We start from the raw sequence: 27,961 nt of genomic DNA on the forward strand, positions 1-27,961 counted from the left end.
TACCTGACGTCCTGAAAAACTCAAACTCCCTCAGAAGTAATTCAAAATTTCAAGATTGTAAGTCAAAAATTTTCTCCAACTAGTAATTTTGTAATAACTCAAAATTTCAACATAGCTCTGCTTGCTCCAGAAACAAGCTTCCATAGAAGTGTGTTCAGTTAAACCCATTTCTAACTGAATTTAAATAATGTTCGCTGAACAATTACTTAACTGTAGTTTGTTTCAGTTGTATAAATTAACTCAAGGAATCAAAAGCCTTTTCAAGGATTCTGTTTAAATACAACGGTTTTTATCCGCACTAGAATGTTACGGCTTTAAAAATTAATGCAGTTTAACGGTATACCTCCTAGCCATACTTTAGTCAAATTTACATTTTATTTACATCCGCCATCCACTGAAATTTACATTGTTTGTTCAACAACTCTGTTTACCTGTAGTATAATTTGCTTTAACAGTTACTAGCTTGCTAACGGTTTGCCTCCGAGCCATACTTTAGGCTAAATTTACATCTAGACATAAACACTGTTGTTAATTATGTATATCCGTAGTGTTTCTCTGCTTTATATGTTAAAACCCAATTCAAAAACTTAACCGCTAGCTACACTTTTCGTTCAATTAATATTTTATTTATGTGAATTTCCATTTCCTACCTACATCGTTAGTATGAAAGCTAACTATTATCCATATTCTAGTGTTAAGGATAATCGGATTTTCGTTTTTAGATTTACACACTTTGCCTTTTTTTTTTAAAACTTTATATTAATCAACTGTTAACATGTTGAGGTGCACTTGATACTGTATACGTTTCAGCCTCCTCCACCTTTGGAATCACCAAACCACACCATATTTAGGCTTTGCAAAGAGAACATAAGAAGTCTACTGTGCAGCCCGATTAGTCATAGCTCCATTAGTTGCAGTTTGTTTCTTGTGGTCAAAAGTAAAAAGTACCACAGATGAAATGTGTTGATTTTTATTCAAAAGTTACTGTCTCCAGACAAGTACAAATCAGAAAACAGAGTGACTGAAAGAGGATGGGATAATAGACAACAACTCAGAGTGTAGGCAAGAGTGCTGACAAAATAAAACACAGACATGGCCAAAATGAAGGAAAGAAATAAAATTTTGTATATATACACATGATCTAATAAGAATTTATACCGATGTAGTGGTAAGTAACAAACAATAAACAGTACTTTTTTCCTTAAAAGAATTTTTCTTTTTTACTTACATAAAATAATTAGGCAAAACACATATAGGCTGTTTATCTACTTTATCACATTACATCTGACCACCTCATATTTCATGTTCTAAGAAGCCAATTATCCACCTTTAAACATGACTGATCCTCTGACATGGAAGATTACTGTGAGAAAATGTGACCTCCACAAGCATGTTTAAGGCTTAAGCATGGAATGACTACAAAATAAAAACCTCAGTAGACAAAACATTTCATTAAAACTTGTGTGTGACAAATACATGTCAAAATCTAAGCTTTGTCTAGCTGCCACAGCGCTGCTGAATAACTTTCATCTTCAGTATTGGCTGAATGACTACCTTACAGTTTTAACATTTGAAATCTAGAAGTATTTTGTGACCGGACTCTTTTTTTAAATGTTGAGAAAACCTTAAAGCTGAATTTCACAAGTCTTTTCATTAGTTTTATCCAAACTAATTTACATGTAGGAAAAAAGGTAGAAACCCGAAGACATTATCAAGACAAAGAAAAAATAAAAATAAAAGAACAAAACATAAAAATACAAATTTAAAAATCTTCCTTGATGCATGGCTTTACATGCTTTCATTTTTTTTAGGTTTTACTTACACATTTCTCACTTTGTGACTGAAGGTTGAAAAGTTGAAAATAAGAAAATAATAAACCAAAAGCACATATATAAAATCAGCACCGATTCATATATAACTTTTATTTAAAATGTAGAGATACCCATTTCAACATTATGCTGCTGGATTTTAAAGAGAAAAAAGGTGATTTTCTTTGACCGAGCCGTTATCCCCCAGAGCCCACACAGTGGTACTACTGGGATTAAAAAAGAAGAAGGGGAAAAAAAGCTCATTTTGAGGGGGAAAGGTGTACATATGTATCTGGTAAGATGGTGATTAAGGAGTGATCCAAATCTTGGGCTAAGCTCTGGGACTTACAGCGTGGAGCATTCAGTGGACTCTATAGGAATCTTCACAGCATAAAGGGATCTTAACTGATTCTACATGACATCTTAACCATCTTAACCACCAGTGGTTATTAGGACCTCAACTCAGGGCCAACAACAGGAAGAAGAAACAGACAAAAGGGAGAAAGGGGGGAAGAAAAAAAAAAAAAAAACCAAAAAAAAAAAAAAAAAACCACAGAAACATAAAGACCTCCATCCACTTGGCTAACACAGTACAAGCAAGCTACTACAGTCCGTTTATAAATTACTACTTCACACCTGGTAACTTACTACAATTGTAAAAAGGGTTAGACATAAACAAAAATGTTTCTTAAGTTAAACACACCATTTCATCCCCATTAAAAAAAAAGAAAGAGAAAAAAAAAAGGAAAACAAAAAGCTATTACTGATTTTTCTTCAGACATGTCTCATCTCTAATAGGTTTGGAAGTGGCCTGTTACGCTATTTCTGAACAGGAAGAGCTTACCCAAGATTATAAAAGTAAATATTTGAAACAAAGTCCTCTCTGAGCAAGCAACACTGAGTGTGGGTTGTCATTGGTCCATGTAAAGTACAAGCCAGATTTTTTTCTTTCCTTTTTTTTTTTTTCATTTTTGCCTTTTCTTACAGAAAACACTTCTGTTTTCACTTCTAAAATTCTCTTTAAATACAAAGCGCCTCTTCTCTCATCCCAGCGTCAAAATCATCTGGATATTAGCTTAAAACATGGACACCCCAAGCATCTGGAAGAAACAAACAGAACATTAATACAGACTTCACACTGCACTCTCATGGATGTTTACATGATTGAATGTCCATCTACATCAGTAATGATTAAAGTCTGACAGAACATGATCGTTTTCAACCAGTTTCCAAACTAAATTAACAGTTACTGAGAAATCCTGATCTTAATCAGGCTGGTTCTGAGCCGTGCAAAAAAATTGGTAAAAGCCAAGTACATCGCAAATGGTTTATATCCTCAGAAAAACCTTAATGGAACAAGATTTGAAGTATTTAGCGCAGACAAAACTGCTCCAATCTGATGATTTAGTTTCATTTTTGTGATCAAAAAGGTTGTTAAAGATAACATAAACCAGTCACACAGGGCTCTACTTAGCCTTACATTGTTCTATAGGGAGTGCAGAATTATTAGGAAAGTTGTATTTTTGAGGAATAATTTTATTATTGAACAACAACCATGTTCTCAATGAACCCAAAAAACTCATTAATATCAAAGCTGAATGTTTTTGGAAGTAGTTTTTAGTTTTAGCTTTTTTAGGGGGATATCTGTGTGTGCAGGTGACTATTACTGTGCATAATTATTAGGCAACTTAACAAAAAAACTAATATATACCCATTTCAATTATTTATTTTTACCAGTGAAACCAATATAACATCTCCACATTCACAAATATACATTTCTGACATTCAAAAACAAAACAAAAACAAATCAGCGACCAATATAGCCACCTTTCTTTGCAAGGACACTCAAAAGCCTGCCATCCATGGATTCTGTCAGTGTTTTGATCTGTTCACCATCAACCACAGCCTCCCAGACACTGTTCAGAGAGGTGTACTGTTTTCCCTCCTTGTAAATCTCACATTTGATGATGGACCACAGGTTCTCAATGGGGTTCAGATCAGGTGAACAAGGTGGCCATGTCATTAGTTTTTCTTCTTTTATACCCTTTCTTGCCAGCCACGCTGTGGAGTACTTGGACGTGTGTGATGGAGCATTGTCCTGCATGAAAATCATGTTTTTCTTGAAGGATGCAGACTTCTTCCTGTACCACTGCTTGAAGAAGGTGTCTTCCAGAAACTGGCAGTAGGACTGGGAGTTGAGCTTGACTCCATCCTCAACCCGAAAAGGCCCCACAAGCTCATCTTTGATGATACCAGCCCAAACCAGTACTCCACCTCCACCTTGCTGGCGTCTGAGTCGGACTGGAGCTCTCTGCCCTTTACCAATCCAGCCACGGGCCCATCCATCTGGCCCATCAAGACTCACTCTCATTTCATCGGTCCATAAAACCTTAGAAAAACCAGTCTTGAGATATTTCTTGGCCCAGTCTTGACGTTTCAGCTTGTGTGTCTTGTTCAGTGGTGGTCGTCTTTCAGCCTTTCTTACCTTGGCCATGTCTCTGAGTATTGCACACCTTGTGCATTTGGGCACTCCAGTGATGTCGCAGCTCTGAAATATGGCCAAACTGGTGGCAAGTGGCATCTTGGCAGCTGCACGCTTGACTTTTCTCAGTTCATGGGCAGTTATTTGGCGCCTTGGTTTTTCCACACGCTTCTTGCGACCCTGTTGACTATTTTGAATGAAAGGCTTGATTGTTCGATGGTCACGCTTCAGAAGCTTTGCAATTTTGAGACTGCTGCATCCCTCTGCAAGATATCTCACTATTTTTGACTTTTCTGAGCCTGTCAAGTCCTTCTTTTGACCCACCATGCCAAAGGAAAGGACGTTGCCTAATAATTATGCACACCTGATATAGGGTGTTGATGTCATTAGACCACACCCCTTCTCATTACAGAGATGCACATCACCTAATATGCTTAATTGGTAGTAGGCTTTAGAGCCTATACAGCTTGGAGTAGGACAACATGCATGAAGAGGATGATGTGGACAAAATACTCATTTGCCTAATAATTCTGCACTCCCTGTAGAAGAGGAGGAAAAAGAAAGAAAGGAAAAAAAACCTTCCCAGAGGTTTTGTGACAGTCTGGAACAAGAATTTAAGGCTGGATATCCAGTCAGACATAAATAAAAATCATTTATACAAGCCTAATGGTTGCTCTGCTCACCAAAAAGAAATGTTGCACTTGGCTTAAGGTTAGTCAGCTCAGCCTGTCAAAATGCACAGCCTTATTCACAACCCAAATAAAACAGGCTAGCAGCTGGTCTAGCTTAAAAAGGCAGGCAATTGCAATTTACTTCCCAACAGTTGTGTCGCTTCACATGTAACAGACGTCAACAAACAAAATATAAGATTGTGAGCAGGATCAGTACAGGATCCTGATCTTGATGCTGCTTACCGATTCATCCATGATAGAAGGGTCAAAGTAATCGGGCTTGAGCTCAGACCTCTCACGGCGGTTCTTGGAGGGTGGCTATGAGATTTAAGAAACGGCATATTTAGTAGACTGTCAAACAACTACTCCCACCCACTGTTAGAACTTTACCCCCATATATTAAAAAAAAGGAGAGAGAAAAAAAAGCAGAGACTGCAGAAATCGACAGAACCAACATACAATACTTAAAAAAACAAATAGGGGGTATGTAATTTCAGCATGTGTTTGGAACATTCAAGTAGAGTGAATTTAGATAAACGAGGACAGTTGTACAGTCTTCTGGTTGATTCAACATGACATTTGGAGCCCATCTCATGGAATCCAGCTCCAGCATCCAAGAGGGGTATTAGCCTCGGATCAAATTTTGTTCTGGCTTTACACTCGGCATACATAAATCTGTGGTGTTGGCATAAATGATGAAAATAAATTTGTCTTTTTTGATCATGGTATACCAACAATTGCAATGTACTGGCAAGTACATACTTTAAAAAGAAGAAGAAAAAGACATATTCTTCCCACAAGCAAACATTTCTCTTTAATGATTTCTGACTTGTGCTAGTTCTATTACAGGCAACATTCAAAACAAGGTGCCTGGTTACATCCTATGCTGGCAGTTTGTGCAATAAAAAACACTTACACAAATGCATCAGAATACATTCTGAACTTAGTTGTAAAAGGGTTAATTTTCTTTGTTAATCTCCAACTACCATCAAACTGAATCATTAAATGACAAAGAGACAATTTAGAAACAGATACTTGTGTAAAATGCTGATTTGCCTTCCAAGACCATTAACAAAAAACAAAAACCGACTTTAATTGTGATCTAGAGTTTCCTCTAGATCACAAGAAGACACAAGCTTGTATCACAGCGCTTTAGAGGACATCTTAATGTTTGTACACCAAGTACAAACTCATGAAAATGCATGTATCTCACCAGATCAATGTCCATGGTGTCAAAGTCCATGCCTTCATTGAGGTCATCCATACGGCCTTCTGATGACATCATCACATCCTCCACAATCGGCTCTTCGTCTTCTTCCATGAGCCCAGTGCCGCGACGACTGCTGAGCAAACCATTAAATAATTACTAAGTGTACCCAGTCTTCAGATTTACACATCGGCATACAGGTGTGCCTGTGACTTACATAGCATGCTGCAGATTGGTCCTGAGCTTGGCATAATTCATGGCTCTTTCTTGCTGGCGTGCCTCCTCTTGCTGTCTTTGAGCCAGCATCCACGTCACCTGGGAACTAAATATATGAGAGCACATTATTTAGCCATGTTTTGACCCACAACTGTCTGGTGTTTTTACTGGGGATACCATGAGGATACAACTTAGTTGCACACTGGCCCGATGCCTGTAAAAACTCAGGGTGGATAAATAAACTAGTCAGTCACTGTCCCAGTAGGACCAACACTTGGCAGGCTGTTAGGAACAACCATTTTGCTACCATTTGCCCTCCAAATTAATAGCATGCAAATGGGCAATTACACTGAACCCTGTCTTAATGTATTTTGGCTCATTCCAGTCCAAACCTTTTCTCAGAGAATAAGTGATGCTCTGGCCTGAATAATCGGCCTGGATATGAGCCTAGATGTATTTATAAAATGTTATAGTATGAAACATCGGGATAAGCTCAAATAACAGATAATTAATTAAAAGTAAATGGTCATTAAAGAGCTTTGAGATTATAGGGTCAACAAAGAAAGAAGAGGGAAAAAACGTTAATGTTGGACTGTGGGGTTTTTGAGTAATTGGAGATGCTAAAGGAAAGTAAGTGGTTACTGCTGTAGCTCCAGGCTACTTCCAGTTTTCTCAGCCTGTACTTTGAGAAGCTACAACTATTCACTACTCATCTTATATAATCTCAACTTAGTTAGAGGCACTATTCCAAATCCTGCTCACTAATATCATGTAGGCAGATTGATTAATTCAATTCTGAAGCTCAGACACCATTTTTCCTCATTGATCTGCCCATTCTCTGCTGATTAAGAGACACATAGCAAATCTGTAAAGACTCCTAATGTGTTTGTTCTTTTCCTAGAGATTTATCTAGGTAATAGGTCATTATCAAAACTGCCCTCATTATTGTGCATCAAAATGCTTCGCTAATAATTTCACACTGATATGTTACAGACCTAAGTAATGTGTTTGAGTCTTTGAACCTATGTGTGGTCTTGCCAACTCAAGTGTACTTGTATTTTATTACGCACTTATAAACAAAGTTTTCAGAGGTTTTGCATCTAAGGACAGTGAAGAATCAATAAGTCCTCTACAGTAAAAATGTTTTTATTTCAAAGAAGCAGCGTGTATTAGCCTGTAACGATTACTGTGCTGAACATGACAGCAATAGTGCAGCAATGAAAGACTGAGGCATGCATACTTGTAATCCATGGATGCCTGGTGGTGCTGGGGCGTCGGTTGATGGTGCTGCGGGTGTTGGTGGGGTTGCTGCTGGTCGTGAGGGAGGGGGTAGACCCCCATGAAGCTGTCATCACGTGCCCTCTTAGGGTCCCGCATGGCAGTGGAGGTGAGATGGGGAGATGGCATCATGACTGGAGTCTGCATGCTCTGCTGCCAGACTTCGCTGCTGCTGCTGCTCTCCTCTGCACGGGAAAAGCCAAAGAGTTTGTTTCAAACAACCACACACATTCTCGTTTTTATACATTTTGCATAAGTTAGCAATGCAAAGCTCTATTGTCCTGGCCATGCTGATTTTGAGGAGAATCAAAATTTAGGATTTTGTTTGGTTGCTATGGCAAAAGCAACACATTAACCCTTGCACCAGGGGCAGGGATTGCCACAGTTCACAGAAGAAGCATACAACTGAAATACAGTTCTGAGCATGTCTGTGTGTTTGGCACTCCAGGAACAGAAACCACCTGGAAAATTACACAACAATGAAAACGGTGGGCCGTCTCTCCCCAGCCTCCAGTGAGCCACAATACTCAGCCGTGTTGTCACATTGATAAAGGCTAGCATATCTACCTATTATTAACCGTTATTCTTGGCTTAATTTGTCCACAATATGAATTAGCATGGCATTCTGTTTAAGTGCTCTGGTGGCAACAGAGTAATGTTCTCTAGAGCTGTAAATTAAGCCATAACATCAGGAACATGAAGTATCACTTGTAAAGGACAAAACAAAAACAAACTTGATGGTGATTGTATGGAGCTTTTATGCTTTCTCATTTATTAGTTAGGGGCTTTAAAATAACCAAGAAGGCTTGGACTTTGCCTTGGGGCCGGTAAACTCTACTTTTCTTGAAATCAGAGCGATATCCTGTCATGAATAGTTCCGAAGCAAACATACACAAGAGAGGTTTTTTGACTGTTAAAGAGTACTTTGACTCCCTCCTAACATCTGCTGTTTAATCTCCTAACCCCACCCATGCAGGCTAGTGAGAAGACATCTGGGTTAATCTGGGCTCTGTGTTTGTAACATCGTGCCTGGCTGAGTTGTATGCATTTCTCCGATTTAATTCATGTTTATAGTTTATAGAAACCTGCTAGCTTTAATCTTTTTAAACCAAACTAAAAATCAATATATTTTTTCCACCTGCACTATAATTAAGCACTTTTATTTTAATATTCCTGAGTAAACAATACCTTCTGGCAACTTCCTCTTGGCTGCTGAAGTTCCAGCTGTAACAACAGGAGGCTTAGTCTTCTTGGAGCGAACGGAAGAGCCTCTGCTGGAGTAGCCACTCATCACAGACATGGTATCATCATCGCCCCCAGCCTGTAGGGAATTCCTGTAGGAGATGAGAGGAAGCCAGCAGTCCTCTCGCTGCAGCGCCATCTGGAACGTCATGAATCGCTCCAGGTACATGTGGCTGGGGAGAAGAGGGAGGTCATCTTGAGAAAATGAAATACGAAATACACAGGACAAACTTCACACGTGAAACCAGGTGCACATTCCAATTGGGGCATTCGAAGCTGCAAAAAAGCTGTCATGCATCAGAAACACCAGTTGCACCAGTTGTCACAAACACCTGTTCCACTGAGATACTGAAGCTTCCCATCCAAAAACAGAGGGGGGAGAAAAGAAGAAAATCAGCTTACACAGTCCTCTTGTCTTGTCTCATAAGCTTGGAGGAGAACTCGCTGAGGATGTCCAAGAAAGCCAGGTTGCGTGGGGGGCTTCCTTCTCCTTGGGGACTAGGCTCCTTAAATGCAAACTCAATACCATCCCTGAGAAAAGCACAGAGGCAGAGAGAAAAAGAAAGACCTGTGAGCAAGGATTAGCAACGTTTTGTGGACATTAAACAAAAAGCAGTTCATCTTAACTGTGTAGTAGAGGTGTGCATACGCACATCATTCATGATAATACCGGTATTTTTTGGTTTTGCCCCGGGTCAATAAATAAATATTATATCGCGATGGTGTAAAAACAAATCACCCTATTACACAGCGGATTACGCTAACGTCGATCATGCAGCATGAAGTTATTAAAGTTGTGAAAGTGACTGCAAACATGGCTAAAGCATCACCGCTGAAGATTTAATTCCCAAAAGAGCAGCTACTTGAGTGGTTTGGAAATATTTTGGATACAAACGAGCAGAAACAGAACAGACCACAATAATATGGAAGGAGTGCAAGATGCCTGTAATATCGAATGGGGGAAAGTACTTCTAAACTTACTTCACCATCTCAAGCATCAGCAGCCAAGTCTGTACCAGGATTGTCTGAAAGCCTGAGAGAAAACTCTGCAGCTAACACTACAAAACTAAAACAAAGTAAGCTCATTCAGCATAGCCTCACCGAGTCTCTAGCTAGTTGTACTCCGTATGATTTTAAAAAACAAACGCTGGAACTAGGGCTGTGCGATATGACCAATCACAAAAATTTCTGTAAATTATGTGAATCTCGGGCAGCTCGACTTGCGTGAAGTGTTTCCAGCTGCGCATCCTTTACCTGGAGTCGAGTGTTTTAACCGATGTATGAAACTATACATTTTTAAACATAAGTTGTAACGGCTGCCGTTTTCTTTGTATTTATTACACAGCGTGTTGCGGGGAAAAGCCTGTTCTAACTTTTTTAATTCTCATCTGTAAATAATCTGCTCTTTCACGTGATTCAGTTTATTTTGAAAAGTCTCAACAGGATCTTGAGCTTTTTTGTGAAAGGTTTATGTGGAACATATCACTCATTCCTACTGTCGTAAAATATCTGAGTTAAGAGCAGCAACCCTGTGCATATCCTTAGATTCTGAGGCTGGAATCACTGGGATTTTCAACATTTAGAGACCTTTCAAAATCAAAAGATAAAAAAAAAATAATCTGCTTCAATAACTATTTGTATAATATGGTACCTACATAGAGCTTCACTAATTAGATTGTTAATTGCTCAAACAGCACACTCATTTGTTATTACAGGCTAGCGGTTTACCTTTCCTAAATGTAACAAACTGAGAATGGACCACTGAATATTTTAGGTTATCGGATTCTTAATATAAAAACAAACTGTTGTGACTTGTTGGCCCCATATCAGATCAGTAGCTTAAGTGTGTTGAACACATACAGCATTTGATTCGTACCACTTAAGTAAAGCAAGTTGCAGTAGTCATGCCACAACTTTCAATAAATGAAAGTTGTGGCATGCCTACTTTAAAACAGTTTAAAGGGGTGGCTGTAGCTCAGGTGGCAGAGCAGGTCAACCACTAATCAGACGGTCGGTGGTTCGATCTCAGGCGCATGCCAAATATCCTTGGGCAAGATACTAACCCCATGTTTGCCTACTGGTGGTGGTCAGAGGGCCCGGTGGCGCCAGTGTCCGGCAGCCTTGCCTCTGTCAGTGCGCCCCAGGGCAGCTGTGGCTACAATGTAGCTTGCCATTGCCAGTGTGTGAATGTGTGTGTGAATGGGTGAATGACTGAATGTAGTGTAAAGCGCTTTGGGGTCCTTAGGGACTGAGTAAAGCGCTATACAAATGCAGGCCATTTACCATTTTAGTGTAATATTACTTTATATAAAATAAACCTGTGAAATACTAGAGAGAGCTGTCAGAATTACTACCTCTTTAGTACACATTTTAAAATATGACCTCATGACAAGTGTACTGGACCCAACTAGGCAGGCATATTGTAAGATTCTGGGTCTATAGCAACAATTAATGGGAACTACTTTTATACATTTATTTTTGTCTGTTTCAGTCCTCTTGCACTCTTCTCTCTGCACCATGGAACAAAAGAATTCAATTTCCAGTAATAACTTAAGTAGTTTTAGGCCTTCTTTCAGAACTCTTTGAATTGGAACAAATTTAATAATACTAATCTGTGAAACTGATTGGCTCAAACAGATAAAGGTTTACTAGTACCAATGTTTCATCAGAGATTTCGCTCCGGATGTCCAATATAACGTAGCACTCACTGACTGTGAGAGATTTAACAATTCACATGAAAGAAACAAGCCACCAAGAAGATTGAATGCTTAAAACAACCAATTTTCCACCACTTATAACAGTATTAAAATAGATTTCTACCACAGCAATAGTTTGTTTTTAGAGAAGATAGTTGAAATGATAGTAGTGATTAGAGCAGGGCGATATGGCCAAAAATATTTATCACGATATATATTTGAAAATTTGCGATAACGATATAACTGACGATATAATTGATGCGAGACAAAATACAACTCCACAACATTACTAGCGCAAAAAGAAAACCTTCCATTTATTTTCACTTAAATAAGAAGCTGGTTTTTATGTACATTAAAGCTTTATAAAAATGTAACAGTGCAAATACAAATTCCTTGCTGAAAGTTTAACCAAAAGGCATTTCCAGTAGAAATGGGCTGACATATCCTGAGCATAACCATATATAATATCCACTGAAGTTAAAAAGAGGTGCTTTGCAAAATTAAACTGCAGTATGCAATACGTATTTTTCGGACCATAAGGTGCACGGGATTATAACGCACATCAAGCGAAACAAAGCAGTCAGATAAATCAAACTTTATTAAACTCATTCTTCTTGCTTCCTCCACTTCTGTACCATTGATTCATTAATGTTGAATTCTCTGGCAGCTGCTCTATTCCCATGTTGTTGCAGTATATTAATGACTAACCTCGTATTGTGGATGGATTATCTCAGTTGTTCTCCTGACTGAAGTTTGGTCTGTTTACAGCACCCTGCCATGCGATTGCATTTGTCTCTAACCATGAGGAACCTTAACGTTAACTTTTATAAGTGGAAAAGTGTTAGTGTTCGTCCTCCAGCTTCCCTGTTTATGTTATGCTAACATAGCTGTGTCGCTAGTGATCACGTAGCACATCATTATATACCAGCTAGCCCAACTTCAGTAACCCTACAAACGTCACTGCTGTTTAGTTTCCTGTCTTCATTTATGTTGGAAGTGATAGCAGAGCTGTACGTTTGATTTTTTTCAGAAATCTCTCAGTCAGAACATGCAATATCATGCTTAGGTAACTAGCGAGCTAACTTCCGCTAGCTTCCCGCTAACTTCTAACTCTGTTAAATGTAATAAATTTTGTTTTAATGGATGCCTGGAAGTTAAACTTCATAGTTACACCTGGTAAAGCAGCAATGCTGATCGTTTTATTAAAGATGAAAGAATTTAGACAGTTTTTAACGCTCAGTGATGCTGCAGTGTTCGTTTGAACTGAAGAATAAGGAGTTTAGGACCCAGATTACTCCCAGATTTAAGAGCATCTTAGTCCAACAAATACGACAATAACGACGGCCGCTTGCATGTTCTGCAAAAAAAAGTGCTTTGTCGTGTATCTGACGGACAAACACCAAACCAGTTCCACATCACGGAAGTTGCACCATTTTTACAAACCAATTCTGGTTCATCTGTTTCACTCAACAATCGGCCATGTGCGTATGAAAACAAAGGCACTGCACATGCGCGTTTTACTCATATTCTATCGCGATATTTCATTTTCCTATTGTTGCCTAACATTATACCGGTATTACCGTGAACGGTATAATATGGCCCAGCCCTAGTAGTGATGATCCACCATCAGATATTAAGAAAAGTCTGTGCGGCTCATTTCATTCACACGGCTCAAATATGTAACGGTTGGTTGCCATCCTTTATGTTTCTGCAGTTCAGTGTTGTGTTTTTGTTTTGTTTTAAACATGTTTTTCTACAATACTTACTGTACTGGAAAAGGCTAGAGTGTAACATTTCATGCATTAAGCCTCTCCAAAATCCGGAGAAAAAACAACATGGCAAAGGAAACACAGTATTCAAGAAGTAATTTGTCTAACATGACAGTTCCCAGATACGGGGCCAAAATCTAAGAAAAGCTTTGTAACCCAATATGAGCAGAATAAAGCCTTACTTGTGCAGCATGGCAATGGCATCTCTGGTTTTGACTTGATCGAGACCGAAAGTTAGAGAAAAACGACGTGCCAACTCCTTGATTCCACAGAATGCCGAGGAGGAGCGATCAAAGCCATGACCCAGTTCAGTCACCATTTCAATAAATAACTAGGACACAGAGAGATATGGAACATTAGATAACATCTTAACCACTGGGACGCATGAGCAGAAGGTCACAATTATGGAATTAATTAATATGCGAGCAACAGTGTGCACACTGACCTGCTGCAAACTGAGGATGAGCGTCTTGGCACACTGAATCTTGTCAATTTGCCGAGTCTTACTCATAGTCTCCTTGATGATATCACCGTAATCATTGTAATACTGTAAAAGCAAAAAAACAAACAAACGGGAAAAACATTGAAAGGTCGTGAAGAATTTTGTGCGTGTGTGCATGCATGTGCCCAAGGTCAGGACAACAGCAAATGTGTTAATTAAACAACTATTTTTTCCTGTAAGAGTTACTTATATTCACAGTTAATGGGGGTAATACACAACTGCATATTTTTAAAATGACAAATGCTTAAGCTTACCCTCATGTACTGTTTAAAGATATCAGCTCCAGTCCTCATTTCTACCACACAGTAGATAATGAGTTTACAATAGGCAGCCAGGAGGTTTCTTCTCTTGTGCAGAGCTTCAATCTTTACTGCCTCGTCGTCCTGTTGCCCATCTGAGGGGGAACAAACAATTTGAAATCCCATTAGCTACTTCCTCACTTTGGCCAGTGCAGTGCCAAAACTGCACATCTGCATATTCATACCTGTGCTATTTGTGTCATCATCCTGGTCTATGAAGACATGGTTCATGATGAACGAGAGCAGTTCAGACTGTAGTGAGTCCTCTGGAGAATAGACCAGGGGCTCCAGGTGTTCTCTGCCTCCGGACACCATCTGGTGGCTAAAGATGAGCAGGAGATCACACAGGATGGTGAACGCCTGTGGAAAAAAACGAAGAAGAAAAGAACAAAGTTAAAACTCTGTGTGCACAAGCCCTAAACAAAATGATCACAAATTAGATTTCGAATTAAGCAGATACATTATAAGTGCTCTGGAGCTTAAAAAACATCCATTGTAGCTGCAATAAGGGGCAACAAAACCACCACTTCAGAGTTAAAAGGAAAGTCTGTTCAGCTGCACAAAGTCCATGTACTTTAGGTGTTCTTGCTTTGCTTTCAAGTTGATTTTACGCGCACTTTTAAACATGGATAATTGTCACTTTCTCATCTGTGTCACCTGCTCTTTGACAGCTGTGTTAACGTTGGTGAGGTAGCGCTGACACATCATACAGAATGCCCTCATCTGCTTCCTCAGGGTCACCAGATCATCCTGAAACAAAGACAAACGCATTTTAAAACATTACATTTATAGCTGCTTAAATCTGTTAAAACAGCACAAAATAGCAATGAAATATGATTAGACCTCACCTTTCTGGAGCTGCCCTCAGATAACTTGGCCAGGTGCCACAGTATCACGTAGTGGGTACATTGCAGTGAATGGATGACTATCTACTCACAAGGAGTGAGAGAGAAAGAGAAAAAACCCACACAAAAGAAAAAAGAAAAGAAAAAATGTATCAGTATTTTCGAGCATTTAATAAAAATAAAACAAAATTATGCAGAGTAACTTATATATATATATATATTACCTGCTCAGGCATGTCCCCGTTCTCTATGCCAGTATTAAGCAGCTTGAAGTTGCTGGTAAAAAGGTCCCATCCCGAGAGGTCATGTGCACTGCAAAAGAGTTGATGACGTCTCATCACTTTCAAAAACGTGCACACTGAATCTACCAACAATGCAGCAGACGTAGATAAAATCACATAGAAAATACTTCTGAGAAAACATACTTGTGAAAAGCTGTGATCCTCTTTAGAGTTGACAAAACCTGATAAGCATCATCTTCATCAGCATCTTCACCCTGTACAGAAAAAAGTGATTTTAACAGGTCAAGATCTTTAATGTTATCATAAATAAAAACAAACTGGAGTTTTCAGATTGTCCAGAAAGGTGAAAATTTCTGATGAGCTTCTTTACAAACTATATGGTAAGGTCATTCACAACACATCAAGTATTTTCATCCTTGCTATATATAAGACTTCTGTACAACAGGATAAGTTCCAGTACCAATAAATGAAGAGTTATGAAATGTGACAGAGCTAGAACAGAACACAAATAATGGAGGCTGTGCTCTTTTCATGGTTTATGTTGAGCTAGTTTCTGTTGTACTGGACTTATAGGTATGCTGGACATTTAAGCGCACTATTACTCTCACCTCTTGTAAAAAGTCCTCCAATAGCCTATTAAATTTGTCCACCAGCTCATCCAGCAGCTGGGAGCGGGCTATGTCCACCCTGTTAAAGATTGTGAATTCCTCATTGCAGAGGGCGTGGTAAGTCTTAGAGCAGGACTCTAAAACCTCAGTGTCTGTGTGCTTCTCCACAATTTCTTTGATCTGACGCAGCAGGGATTCCAGGTGCTGGATGGAGGAGAGCGAGAGATAAGAGATATTAGCATCGCGTGTGTATGATAAACAATCACATTAATATGTTAAATACATTAATCCAATTTGTTCTGATCTGATTAGCGCTGTCCGACAAGCCAATTTGTCTTACCTTCTCCAGACGCCCTGTGGTATAAATTTCCAGGTCAAAGAATTGCGGAAGCTGCAACAAGTTAGTCACCTTCTCTCCATCCACGGCATACTGTGGAGCACATAAAGAGCACAATGATGCTGTACTGTTAAAAGTACAACCTCCTTAGGAAGATTGCTTCTAAGAAAGCTGAGTGGATGACGACATACCTTTGCCAGTAGAGGGGGCAAAGCCACAGCAAACAGCTCTGTTATTCTGGTTCTGTCATCCAGCTGAGTCTTCTTCTCTTTAGCTGTCATCACCTGATGTGTGATGCAACCACATTAGACCACACAACTAGTCTCCATTCATCCATTCAGAAAGTGTACTCTGACTTCTTAATACCAAACACCACCATTTAGGGTAAATGTAAACTACATTAATTAATTAATCTTTTTTGGCGCATCTGGGGAATTTTATTTTTAGCTTTTAACTGAATTTCCTAAATAATTTAAGTAGTAAACTGAGAAATCGATGTGTTGTAAACAACTCAGAAGGACTGCATAAAAAGGGCCGAAAGCAGCTGTGGTTAAACTCATTAAAATAAAGAAAGTATGCAAGTGCAGTAGAAACATGACAGAAAGTACATGTTTAGTATCTACAATTATGCAGAGTGAAGCTATGCACCAACTTTCAACTGTTTAAAAAAAACAAACAAAAAACAAAAAACATGAAGAATATCCCAGAACTGTTCTTATCTCCAAAATCAAACACCACGACAATGAGCAACAGAAAGTATATACATTAAAACAATCTTAGCAAACAGTCTTATCCTCTGATAGCCTACATGTTGCACTTCAGACAGCAAAATTACAAAAATAAATAAATAATCAAACAACAAGTTGGCTGACAATTATTTGAAGACCTATGAACAGACGTGGATCTGTAGATCTTTTAAGTGGCCGTGTTTCAGAAGGTTCATAAAGAGTTAACCAATTTAACATAATTAACTCTATAATATTACTGTCACCAAAGAAATCCCAGGATAGTTGGCCGATTAGGAGAACAGCACAAAGACAGCATAATCCAACAAACAGACATGACTAGTATTGGCTTGTGATTTTTAGCGTGTCAGCCACTCTTACCCTCTTCCCTGTTCCTCTTCCAACAGGTGGGTGGCACTCAGCAGCCTGGCGTACAGTGCACAGCATGATTTCAATCAAAGCCGTCTCTTGTCTGTCTGTAAGAGCTGCGAAGAAAAACCAAACAGAGAAATCAATAAATCACAATAGTGCTCTCAACTGCATACCAGTACAAAGAAAGAAAGAAAAAAACCCAGTGCCATACCTTCCTCTCCTGGCAACGGGTCATCTAGCAGTAAGCTGATCATACACTCCCAGTCTTTCAGTAGCTCTGCACCACATTCCCAGAGTGAGTCCACTAGGTAAGCCGCATGCTCGTGGAGCTGATGGAATAAGTGTTCAAACAGATGAGGGATGGATCACTGATACTGTTTACAAAACAGTACGCGCAATAAAGACAGAAATGTGAGAACAGAAAATATAGCATGATAATGTACCTCACTCTCCAGGAAGAAAAAGACAGTGGTCTTAATGAGGTTGGCATTGGGACTTTGTCTGCCTCTCCTTTTAGGGGCACCTTCATCTTCCGGTTCTCGGTGGCTGAACAATCTTTGAGAATATTTTTCATTAGTTGGGAATCACATGGAATACTAACTCAAACAGCTGATATACTATTTCTTGGAACTGTAAACAAAAATCACTACAAGCCTGAAGCTAGAAATCTTAACTTATGTCTAACATACTTCTTAAAAAGGAATTCTCCAGCTGCAACTGCGACCGGCCTGTGTGCCGAGTACACCAAGTGATAGACACTCTCACAGTCCTCAGGAGTCAACACCTCATCTGTACTACTGCAGAAACAAATACAAAGAAAATTACAAAGACTTTATCAGTAGCACACATGTACTTGATGCAAATCACAAAATTTACAAGTGCTCAGCCTTGAAGTATAAACTACGTCCCAATCACTTATGTAATGTTGTTCAGCACATTATCAAAAACAACCACTTACTTCAAGACAAGAGTAAGTAGCTTAATAGCTTGTACTGCTACATCATATTCTTTGTCAAGAGTCATAGAGACGATGCGGTCCTAAACAAAAGGAGAGACAGAAAACTTAATGAGTCATTTTGCCTCGCAAACTCCTGAATTACTGAAAGCATAGTTAAATAAAGACAAGCCCATGGAGTTTGTTTCTCCAAGTATGGAACAAATACAGTTGTTGTGTTTAAGTTGTCCAGCAGGTGGTGCTGACCTTAAAGCGACTGGTGAAGAGCTCCAGTCTGGCATTGAGTTCTCTGTTGTGATAGAGGCCCTGCAGTGCTGTGAGACACTTTAGACGTACTTCACCTTGCTGGAATAGAGTACGAAAGTATCCATTACTGGTTACTGCAGTTATCAACACACTCTTTTTAAAAAAATAAAATAAAATAAATTAAGTATACACCTTAAGAGGAGCTTTTAAAAAATTCAGAGTCCTTTGTATTGCCCACCTTATCGTGCATCGTCCATCCCACATACTTCAGATAGCTGTCGTTGAGGAAGGCATCACTATAGAGTTTCATCCACACTCCAATCTCTTCTATACAGATCGCCCTGATTTCTGCTATTGAATCCCTGTTAAAACATTATTTAATAAAAAAACGAATGAGGGCTGTTAGCAGTCTGTAGAAAAGACAGTGATAACAAAGTTCAAGACTGGATGCTGACTGACGTAAGGCCATACCGATATCTGTGCACAAACACTCCTTTGAATATTGCGTTCATCATGTTTTCAATCTCGTCCTGATTTTCCTGGAGCTGAAATTAAGAGCAGAAAAAACCATGTCAGCGCATTTTATCACACAAACACAGCAACTGACCAGACTGCAACAATAACTGGTGGTCAGGATGCATTGTTAACATAATAAGACTAGTGTGACAGTCAACTATGCCACCATGCTGCGGTGTGGCTGCACAGTGAACTAACAGATGGATGCCCTGTGGGACCTGCTGTTATATAACCAATAAACCCGCCATACAGGCTAAATAACACTTGGCATTATGGGTTCACCACCTACAGAGGAGCAGCAGTCACTATTCTTCCTAAACCAACAAATGTCTGCTCACAAGCTACAGTAATTCCTGTTTACATGGTTATATAGGTTCTTTCATGACTTGGGGAGAGTCCAAGTTTAACATCAATTGTTGATTTTGTAGAATACTGGTTTCAATTCTTTGAGGTGACCACAAAAAAAAAAGGAACAAATAAAGAACAAACAATATACTGTGAATCTTTCACAAATCACCTGAGATTTCTGGTATCGTCATCTCTGATTCACAATAGAGTCCTTATTTTGAAACAAAGTTCAATTCAATAAATACTCTAGTTCAGAAGAATATACTGTGTATGCAATGACTATCACTCCCCCCCCCAAAAAAAAAGTTCTGAGAGAAACTGGTCTGTGTCCTCCCACTTCACGGGGGAAATGGGTACAAAGCGCTGTGTTGTTGCCAACACCGTCTCCAGCTGCTGAAACATAATAACCAGTTAAGCCCATTGTGTTCCACAACTCTGCACAGACGCAAGCTCTTACAAATTAAACAAATCAAGGACCAAAGTAGTTTTCTTCACCTAAACAGAGTAGGCTAAAATTTATCTGTTCAAATGGATTTGGTTACCAGGGAGTTTTCAAAGCTTGTTACTAATTTGCTAAATCTAAAATGGATCCATTCTTTACAGTTCAACTTTACTGTGTGCTAGATGATACACATTATTCTCACACATCAATGCTACACTTTTACCTCATTTACATAGCTACACTGGCAATATTTAAAAATCTATAGCTGCTTTCAATTAATGTAATGGCATCTGAATGTGTTGGCTTCGTGTCTAAAGGACTCTGGTCATTTTTCAAAAATGGAGAAAAAGAACATGAGAGTATGTGCACTAGGGCAGACACAGTAACATTTGCAAATCTGCTTGAACAGGGCATAAATCTGAAATGCATGCAGTCACATTAACAGGCAGACCTTGAACAGCAATAACATTTATCTCTCCAACTTCAATTTTCATTTGCACCAAGATTGAAGCATTAGTCATTTCTGTTACTTTCAAGCTGTAAGAGACGTCCTTCTCACAGCCTGTGTGGAAGGGGCAGGGAAGAGATGCCTCTCAGCTGCAGCATCATGCAGCACGTGCACACAGACACAGAATTAAACTTTCAAAAGTGTGGCTCCACTTCAACAGTCAACACGATGCTTGCCAACACAAATGCAACAAGTCTTTTAAACACAGGGCACACCTTTCTTATGCACCGCATCTCTCTGAATTAAGCAATTTTCTGTAATATTTATGAACTTTAAAAAAGTATACATTATTGAAAATTTTCTCAAAATATTGTGATATATTTTTGAGGCTATACAGCCTACCCAACTGCTCCTGTTTTTGTCTAACTGAAGGGAAAGCAGCATTTAATGCAAATAAATGAGGGGTGTTTTCAATCCTTCTTTTCCATAAGCTACTGTCATGGATGACAAACTACAGTTGTAGTTTGTCAGCATTATAACCATCAACAGCATAAATAAAATGCAAGCACAGAAGTAGAAGTCTAGTTAGCGTTTGTCCTGTAAACTTTAAGTTTTATATAACTGTTTAATACTTTAACAAAAGCTGACATAAATCTAAATTCTAATTCATCAGAAACTTGTACAACATTTTCATACATGTGGAAGATGAAGTTTTTTCCTTTCTATTTGGGTCAAACATCTCCAGCTGCAAGCATCTCCTTCCTTTGTAGCCTGGTTTTACTCAACAGTATGTTTTTATCTCAATAAATGTGTTGTTTCCACATTTATGGGGAACAGTTGTATATGTATATATTGTATATATTATATACATTGCAAATATCAGTGCTTTGTTGGAGATTGTTGAAGTAGTTCTCTTTTAGGTACGAAACTGTCATTAGAGTGTGACACAATGCTCTTACTTTCAGACATGCCTGGCTTTGTCTCCTTGTTGTACACACAAAAGAACGTAAACAAATGGTTTTGCTACAGTAAAAATATTGCGATAGTAGGGCTGCACGATTAATCGTTAGAAAATCGCGAGCTTAATTCATACTTATGTGCGATCTCATTTCCAAATGACAACGATTTAAAAAAAAAAGAAAAAAAAAGAAAAAAGAGACGACGACGATTGTACCGCATTTTGATCCGGGACGTAATCTGCATGAAAACAAGCGCTCACTCTTCCTGCTCAACAAATGACAAGGGCGGAGCCTTATACCACGTGATACAGAAGCTGGCTGCTAAAATTAGCAGGGAAAAAACAACGGAGAGCACGTCAGGGATGACGAGAAAGTGACTGGAGAAAATCCGTCCCGGTCAACCACCCAAACATCAATAACGGGAACCTTATACAGCGCTTCCCTATACACGTCGAACTCCCGCAGGCACAAACAAATTACGGAGGCTATTACTTATCACCTGACCAAAGATATGGCTCCCATCAACACTGTGCAAAACGAGGGATTTAGGAAAATGATCAACACCCTAGACAAACGCTACACAGTGCCGTCCCGCAACTATTTTTCTATTGTTGCACTACCTGCTCTATACACGCAGTGTCGAGCAAAGGTGGAGACGAATTACAAGCAGTACAACATTTGGCGGAAACGACAAAATGTGAGACATTTGTTGTTTTTATGTTTATTTATTGTTTTTATGTTCAGTCTCAACTGTTACGAAGTTGATGTGCAGTTAATAAGTGCAATAAATATTTATACTGGAAAAGAAAATCGTGAGAGAATCGTGATCTCAATTCTAAGCAAAAAAAATCGTGATTCTCATTTTATGCAAAATCGTGCAGCCCTATGCGATAGGATACTTTTAACGTAAAAATGTATACCGGTACTATAGCTGATGATACAATGTGGCAGAGCCCTAAGAAACAGTCGCCAATTATTTTGATACATTACCAAATCACTACTCAAACAAACCAGTTTTCAATGTGAAGTTTAAGTGTCAAACGTACAAATGAATAAACATGACATGTGCTTAATGTAATAAGCTGCATGACAAAAACAAATGCAACCAATTGTTGCAATGCTTACCTCTTTACGTTTTTGCAACAGCAGCTCCAGCCTGTCATTTGCCCTTTTAGCGACCATTTTATTTCTCTCTGCCTCATACTGGCGCTGGGTGTTGTCCATGTTGATGCTCAAGTTTAGAGCTACATTCACCAGGGCTGTCATCAGCTTCATGGCTGTCAAAAACACAACAAAGAACACGAAGAAATAAAATAATTTCTGTTATCTGTAGATTATTTCAAAACTATCTCTCATTAAGTTATGTGAGCTTATCTGACATCAGTGGGTTTTGGTATTAATAATTTGCAATGAAAGTTAGTTCTGATTGCACTACAGAGCAAAATTGCAATACCTTAAATTTAGAGGATGGTGAAATGGTCACAACTGGAACAATATTTGTATTTTAGAAAAAAAAAATAAAATATGTTTGGGTTCCTTTAATTCTGACTAAGTAGACACCTTGAATTCAAGTATGCTTTACAAAAGACGACAAGTCACCAAACTCAAAGCAAATTGATTATGAATAAATCCAGTTTTAGCAACACCTGGGTAACACAGTAGCTTAGGTGCAGAGAACAATCATTAACTAGTGTATTATCTAAAATAACTATCCACCAGCTGAAACAGGCCAGCCTGCCAAGACCAACACTCACACCCAAACAGAAGCACAAAAAAAAGCATATTGAAAGTTCATGACAACAACTTTCCAGATAGAAAAAACCCCTGTATGTTTTATAGTCACAGTACCCACGTGACAGAGTAAGCATTAAGCCTAACAATATCGCCTATGTGTTCTACACAGCTCGGATTATTGTAGAGCATATGATCAAGATTCTTCTGCGTTTTTTTAATGCGTTTAAATCCCCCTTTGCTGCTTACATTTATCCTAAGTGTTCATGTGTACACAACATGCTCATAATAAAGACTTCAGTTGCCCTGCCCTTAGGAGTGTAAAAACATTTAAAAGAATCTAATCACAAAAAATAACTTAAAACATTTGTGCAGGTGGCCCATCTAGGTTGATCACTGGGGTTATTAACTTTAATACTACTATGAAACAAAATGTGCAGACTGTATAAAAAAAAAACTAGAGTTTACACCAATGAAAATTTCTGACCTCATAAATATCCAAGAGCACTACAAATGAGTCTCCAGTTCAAACACAAGGATACAACAAGGAAGAACCTTTAAAACACACAACTTTTCCCAGCTAGCTAACTGTTGTATGCTTGGAAAAGAAGCTATTGATTGTAAATCAGCACAAACACTTAAATATAATTCATAAACACACACAATCTTACCTGCCAGTGTTGAGGTGTGTCTGAAGGCTCGGACTTGGGAATCCGATAGTCCGGTGAGAAGGGAGATGACTGTGTCCATCATATACTCATCATAGATGATACTGTATTGACACTGGCGCACTAGCACCGAAATGAATTCACAAAAGCTTGTTTTGAACTTCTTCCACTGGGGCCCGGCTATGGTTAGAGGGTAGTCACCGCTGTCCTGCAAAGTACACAGAGGAACGACAGTCCTTCACTACAATGACTAGTACAAGTGGCAGTTATCTACCACAAATTAGCAAAGTTTATTGTCCTTGGTACGTACATGAATTCTGTATTTGGCATCTGAAATCAAACTTAAGTGATTTATAGCGAATATGGTGTGATTATTAGTCTAATGTGGTAACTTGCCTCATCAAATTCCTCTGTCATCCGTCGGATGATCTCAGAGTTCTGCATGTTGCGAAACATTTCTCCAGTAACCACACCTGACAGGAAAAAACACAGAAGAAGAAGGAGAAGATGAAGAATAAAGAGGTTAGACAGAAGACAATTTCCTGAGTGGAAAAGCAGAACTACTGATTCAGATGAGTGGAGGGAGGTTCTGCAGGACAACAAAGACTACATACTTCCTCAATATAGTTTAAAAAACAGCCAATCGTGTAGTATTCGTACTGAAGCTGAGAAACATAAATACCTTTGCATCCTGAGCACTGGATGAAGAAATTGATGAGATCCAACAGTGCAACATCTCTGTCATGTTTGTAAGATTCAATCCAGTCATCAACAACAGACTGCAAGAAGATGGGGACAAGCACAAGTTGTGTATTTTTTTCTCTTACTGAGTAAAAGAAAAGGGAAAAAAGGTGGCAATTTCAAAGGGTTTCCTGTTCATACCTGCATTGCACTCCTTCCCAGCTTCACAACCTCAAACAGCATCATGTTTTCCATGCCATTCTCTTGGTGGTGGCCATTTATACGGCCTGCTCCTTTCCCTCCTTTTCCTTTCTCCCCTGCTGCCTTCTTCCCCTTCTTTCCACCCTGGGAAAGTAGTGAAAAAACAAATATAAATCTGAGAACCACTGCAGAGCGTAAGGAAAGAAAAACAATGTGTGTTACCAATACTTGTGCAATGGTCCATTTGTTGCATCTATACCTTTCCTTTAGCTGAATTTGCACTCCTTCCATCAGGATCCTCAGAGAAGTCTGTGTCTGAGGAGAATCGAGTGTCTGTATCCCTGACAAAAACAAATAACTGCATGAGATATCATATCAACCTTAACAATAAATGTAAACTATTAGTAGATACTTACTGAGTATAGGCGAACTCTGATGGTATTTCTGGTGCTATCATTGTTGCAACATCTTCTGGATAACTTTAACTTACGACTGGCTTATAATCCTCACAAAATACAAGGCAGGAGACGTTGCATGTGACCTAGAATATGGAGCAGAATTGTTGTAGAGTGCTACACATGCAGTCTTATTGCACATTTCTCCAGCAACACTGAAAACTAAACAAAATAAACACTTTGTGTTTCCAGAAATCACAGCATCTGTAGTGAGCAAATGTTACTTTGATGTCTTTGAAAGAGAGAGTGAGAGAGGAAAAAAGAAAAAAAGGTTTCACATGGTAACAGGGGGCGGACACAAACGCTCCTGTCATGCTCACTGTCCAACCATTGGCTCCCTCCCTTTCTCTGCTCTCCTGGGTTTACAGACAACGTCATACAATCAAGACCGGAGTGTCTTCCTCAATGTCCAAATATGGCACTGCCCTATCCGCCCCATACATATCTCAACCAATCAAATGCCAGTATCAACATCAACAAGATTCTGCAGGCCACAGGGAAACTATTGCATGGTTGTGAAGTGTAAATTAGTGGCACACAGATCAAAGTAGCAAGTAGAAGTAACTTTTCAAATCAGGACTAATACCATGTCCACTCTGAACCAAATGTAATTTTTTCTGTAGCAGTCAGTGAAATCAATAAAAGCCCTACCGAGTAAACGATTCAGTCTGGAAAAGACAAACTCCACCCATTATACACCAGGTTGGGTGCAGTGAGTCCCTCTTTCAGTCCTAGTACACTTAGAGCTAACATACACAACGTTGTCATTCTTCCATTATTAAACCAGACACAATTACTTAGTAAACTTTAAGGCCGACTATCCGATTTAAATCGAAAGTAACGTTAGCAAATTGATTCTTACAATTTCACGCAAAATGAAGGCTCACGCGTGCCAAATTACAGGTTATTACTGTTTACTGTGAATTAAATAGTAAACGTGAAATTGGTTAACATCAGCTAACAACAAAGCAAAGAGTAGTGCTCAATATGATGATGTTTCTATGACTATGTGAGTTTCAGCTTTTCACAGTTAATTCTTGGTTTGAGAGTTTGGTACCGTACCCATTTCCTTGATAGTGAGGGGGATACTGCATGACAAGACGGGATTCGTGCAGACAGAAAAAGTGGCGCCAAATCGGGGAGTGTATCTCATAAACTTGTTAATGCGAAACGACAGTAAAGAATGCTATATAACAAAAAACACGCTAATGTGAAACTCAACTGTGTGAATTTTTCAAGGACAACTATACCACCAACTACCGGCTCCGCTCGCCCCAACGCTGCCGACACGGAGCCGCTCTTCGTCGGTTCCTGTCAAAATTGACGCCGGTGCGCTGCTGGTGCTAGCGCGAGTAGCTAAGTAACCGTGGATTTTTGGCGTATTTTCCCCAGCGTCAGCTAGTTGAAATTTGATGAAGTAAGCATGCGCTACTTAGGGAAAACAAACTATGAATAGCCAAATAAGAAGAACGAGAAGCGCATACAATGCAATATCGTCAGATTTTCAGAACATGCCAGCGTTTACCATTGCTATACTAGTTGGACCATAATAACAAAACAACGCAAGCCTTTCTGTACTAGCGTAAGCTAATATTAGCCAGAACACAATAAGGCTAGTCAGCAATGCTGCCGTGTACATTAACTAATTTCTGTCTACGTGTCACTCGTAACCAGTCTTCGTCCGAAGATAAAGTAAATAATAGCAGATAAACTCCAATGGACGAGCTGAAAATAACTCCCACTAGTTAGCAATGCTAAGAGCTACTGCTAACGTTACCTAAAAAAAACATCACGTCCTTGCGTCCTCCATCTTGCCTCGGGAGTTCCAGTACCGTATTGCATAAGCAACAAACACTTTGTTTACAAATATATAAAGTGCAAGTAAGTCGGTTGTGGCAATAAAACGCTTCGGTCTGTTCCGAGCTACGTATTTTGCGCCGCTGTGTAAAAAATCCAGTTCGTTAGCCTGCTAACAACCGAAGTAGCCATGTTCCGCGAGCTAGCGAAGCGACTTGGTTCAGGCAGACATCCGCGCTCTGCGCTCATCTAAAGCTAGCCTGGCTAGCGAGACAGCTAGCAAAATACAAATCAACTAAGTTCCAGATAGCTCTCCGCCATTTTACAGCTAACTTACCTTGTTGTGAAATGTAGTCCCGGTACAATCGTAACTTTTACTACTCGTATACAGCCTCCGTCTGAATTCCGCCACAATTCTGTAAAAAGAGTTTAAAAGTCGCGGTCAGAGGCGGTTTCGGACGTTCTCTCACCCCGCTTGCTCCGTAGTTCGGTTTGTTGTTTCGACGACCTGGGAGGAGGATATCCTGGTGCAGAGCTACCACCTAGCGGCCACAATACTCGCACTGAATGCACGGTTTATAGCCTGACATCTAGTGGTAACTGACGAGAACTGCACGGAAACACTACCGCCTCTGTTTTCCGTGGGCTAGCTTTTCTAGCCATTTGTTTTGTATGTATAAAAGGAGCACACAATACTGACCTAGGATGTTACTATTTGAAGTATCGTAGCAAATCTGTATGGTTCTCGTCTGCAGTTCCCTCCCAGTTCACAGTGACAACTTACACACAAACAAAAACAAACTAAGGAGCTAAGCAACATATAGACAAGGTATTTTGTTTAGCACATCAGATAAGACAGTTCTCCAATTCTGCTGTAAGGGTTAAAACACCCTCCCCTACTGTCCTTTAGGAAGATTGTGGAGGTATGTAAAGACGACACCTGATGGTCCGTCACGAGATACTTAATAAAATACAGATCTAATTCCTACAAGATCATTACTCTATATGAGTAATGATTTTTACCATAATTGAAACTAAAATGCTGCACAAAAATTAAAAATCTGTTTCTAAATCTGATTAATTTGGGTCAGTTCTTGTATATTTTACCATCTGCCATCACTTCAGTTTATAGGCAGTCAAATGCCACATCACTCTTACACTTTCTCAAACCTCATCTGATAGAAATGTGACTTTCTAGCTAACATTGCACAATCA

General features: G+C 39.2%; 1 protein-coding gene across 3 annotated transcripts; it reads right to left on the minus strand.

Annotated features, from left to right (window-relative positions):
* Nucleotides 1-954: 954 nt before the first annotated feature.
* Nucleotides 955-27,262, minus strand: stag2b (STAG2 cohesin complex component b). Of its 3 annotated transcripts, none has more exons than XM_085420738.1 (34): nucleotides 27,084-27,262; nucleotides 24,911-25,035; nucleotides 24,754-24,835; nucleotides 24,495-24,638; nucleotides 24,295-24,391; nucleotides 24,009-24,085; nucleotides 23,616-23,820; nucleotides 22,339-22,490; nucleotides 18,972-19,045; nucleotides 18,739-18,862; nucleotides 18,501-18,599; nucleotides 18,258-18,337; nucleotides 17,989-18,096; nucleotides 17,743-17,854; nucleotides 17,511-17,628; nucleotides 17,309-17,412; nucleotides 16,394-16,486; nucleotides 16,206-16,295; nucleotides 15,866-16,069; nucleotides 15,441-15,511; nucleotides 15,240-15,327; nucleotides 15,019-15,099; nucleotides 14,828-14,920; nucleotides 14,356-14,530; nucleotides 14,126-14,265; nucleotides 13,815-13,916; nucleotides 13,552-13,700; nucleotides 9,307-9,435; nucleotides 8,851-9,077; nucleotides 7,625-7,847; nucleotides 6,386-6,490; nucleotides 6,175-6,301; nucleotides 5,205-5,279; nucleotides 955-2,908 (listed from the first exon to the last, which is right to left on the minus strand). In XM_085420738.1, the coding sequence occupies exons 2-34, from the start codon at nucleotides 24,949-24,951 to the stop codon at nucleotides 2,885-2,887; spliced, it is 3,813 nt and encodes a 1,270-aa protein (XP_085276864.1). In that variant the 5' UTR covers nucleotides 24,952-25,035; nucleotides 27,084-27,262; the 3' UTR covers nucleotides 955-2,884. The 3 variants fall into 3 exon arrangements, with proteins under 3 accessions (XP_085276864.1, XP_085276847.1, XP_085276856.1); XM_085420721.1 differs by having other exon boundaries at nucleotides 6,175-6,304; XM_085420730.1 differs by lacking the exon at nucleotides 27,084-27,262 and adding an exon at nucleotides 26,727-26,955 and having other exon boundaries at nucleotides 6,175-6,304.
* Between the last annotated feature and the right edge of the window lie 699 nt (nucleotides 27,263-27,961).

The sequence above is a fragment of the Rhamphochromis longiceps genome, linkage group LG2 (assembly GCF_057381845.1).
Source record: "Rhamphochromis longiceps isolate RC_006_pf linkage group LG2, R_longiceps_female_GT1.1, whole genome shotgun sequence".
NCBI classification, from domain to species: Eukaryota; Metazoa; Chordata; class Actinopteri; order Cichliformes; family Cichlidae; genus Rhamphochromis; species Rhamphochromis longiceps.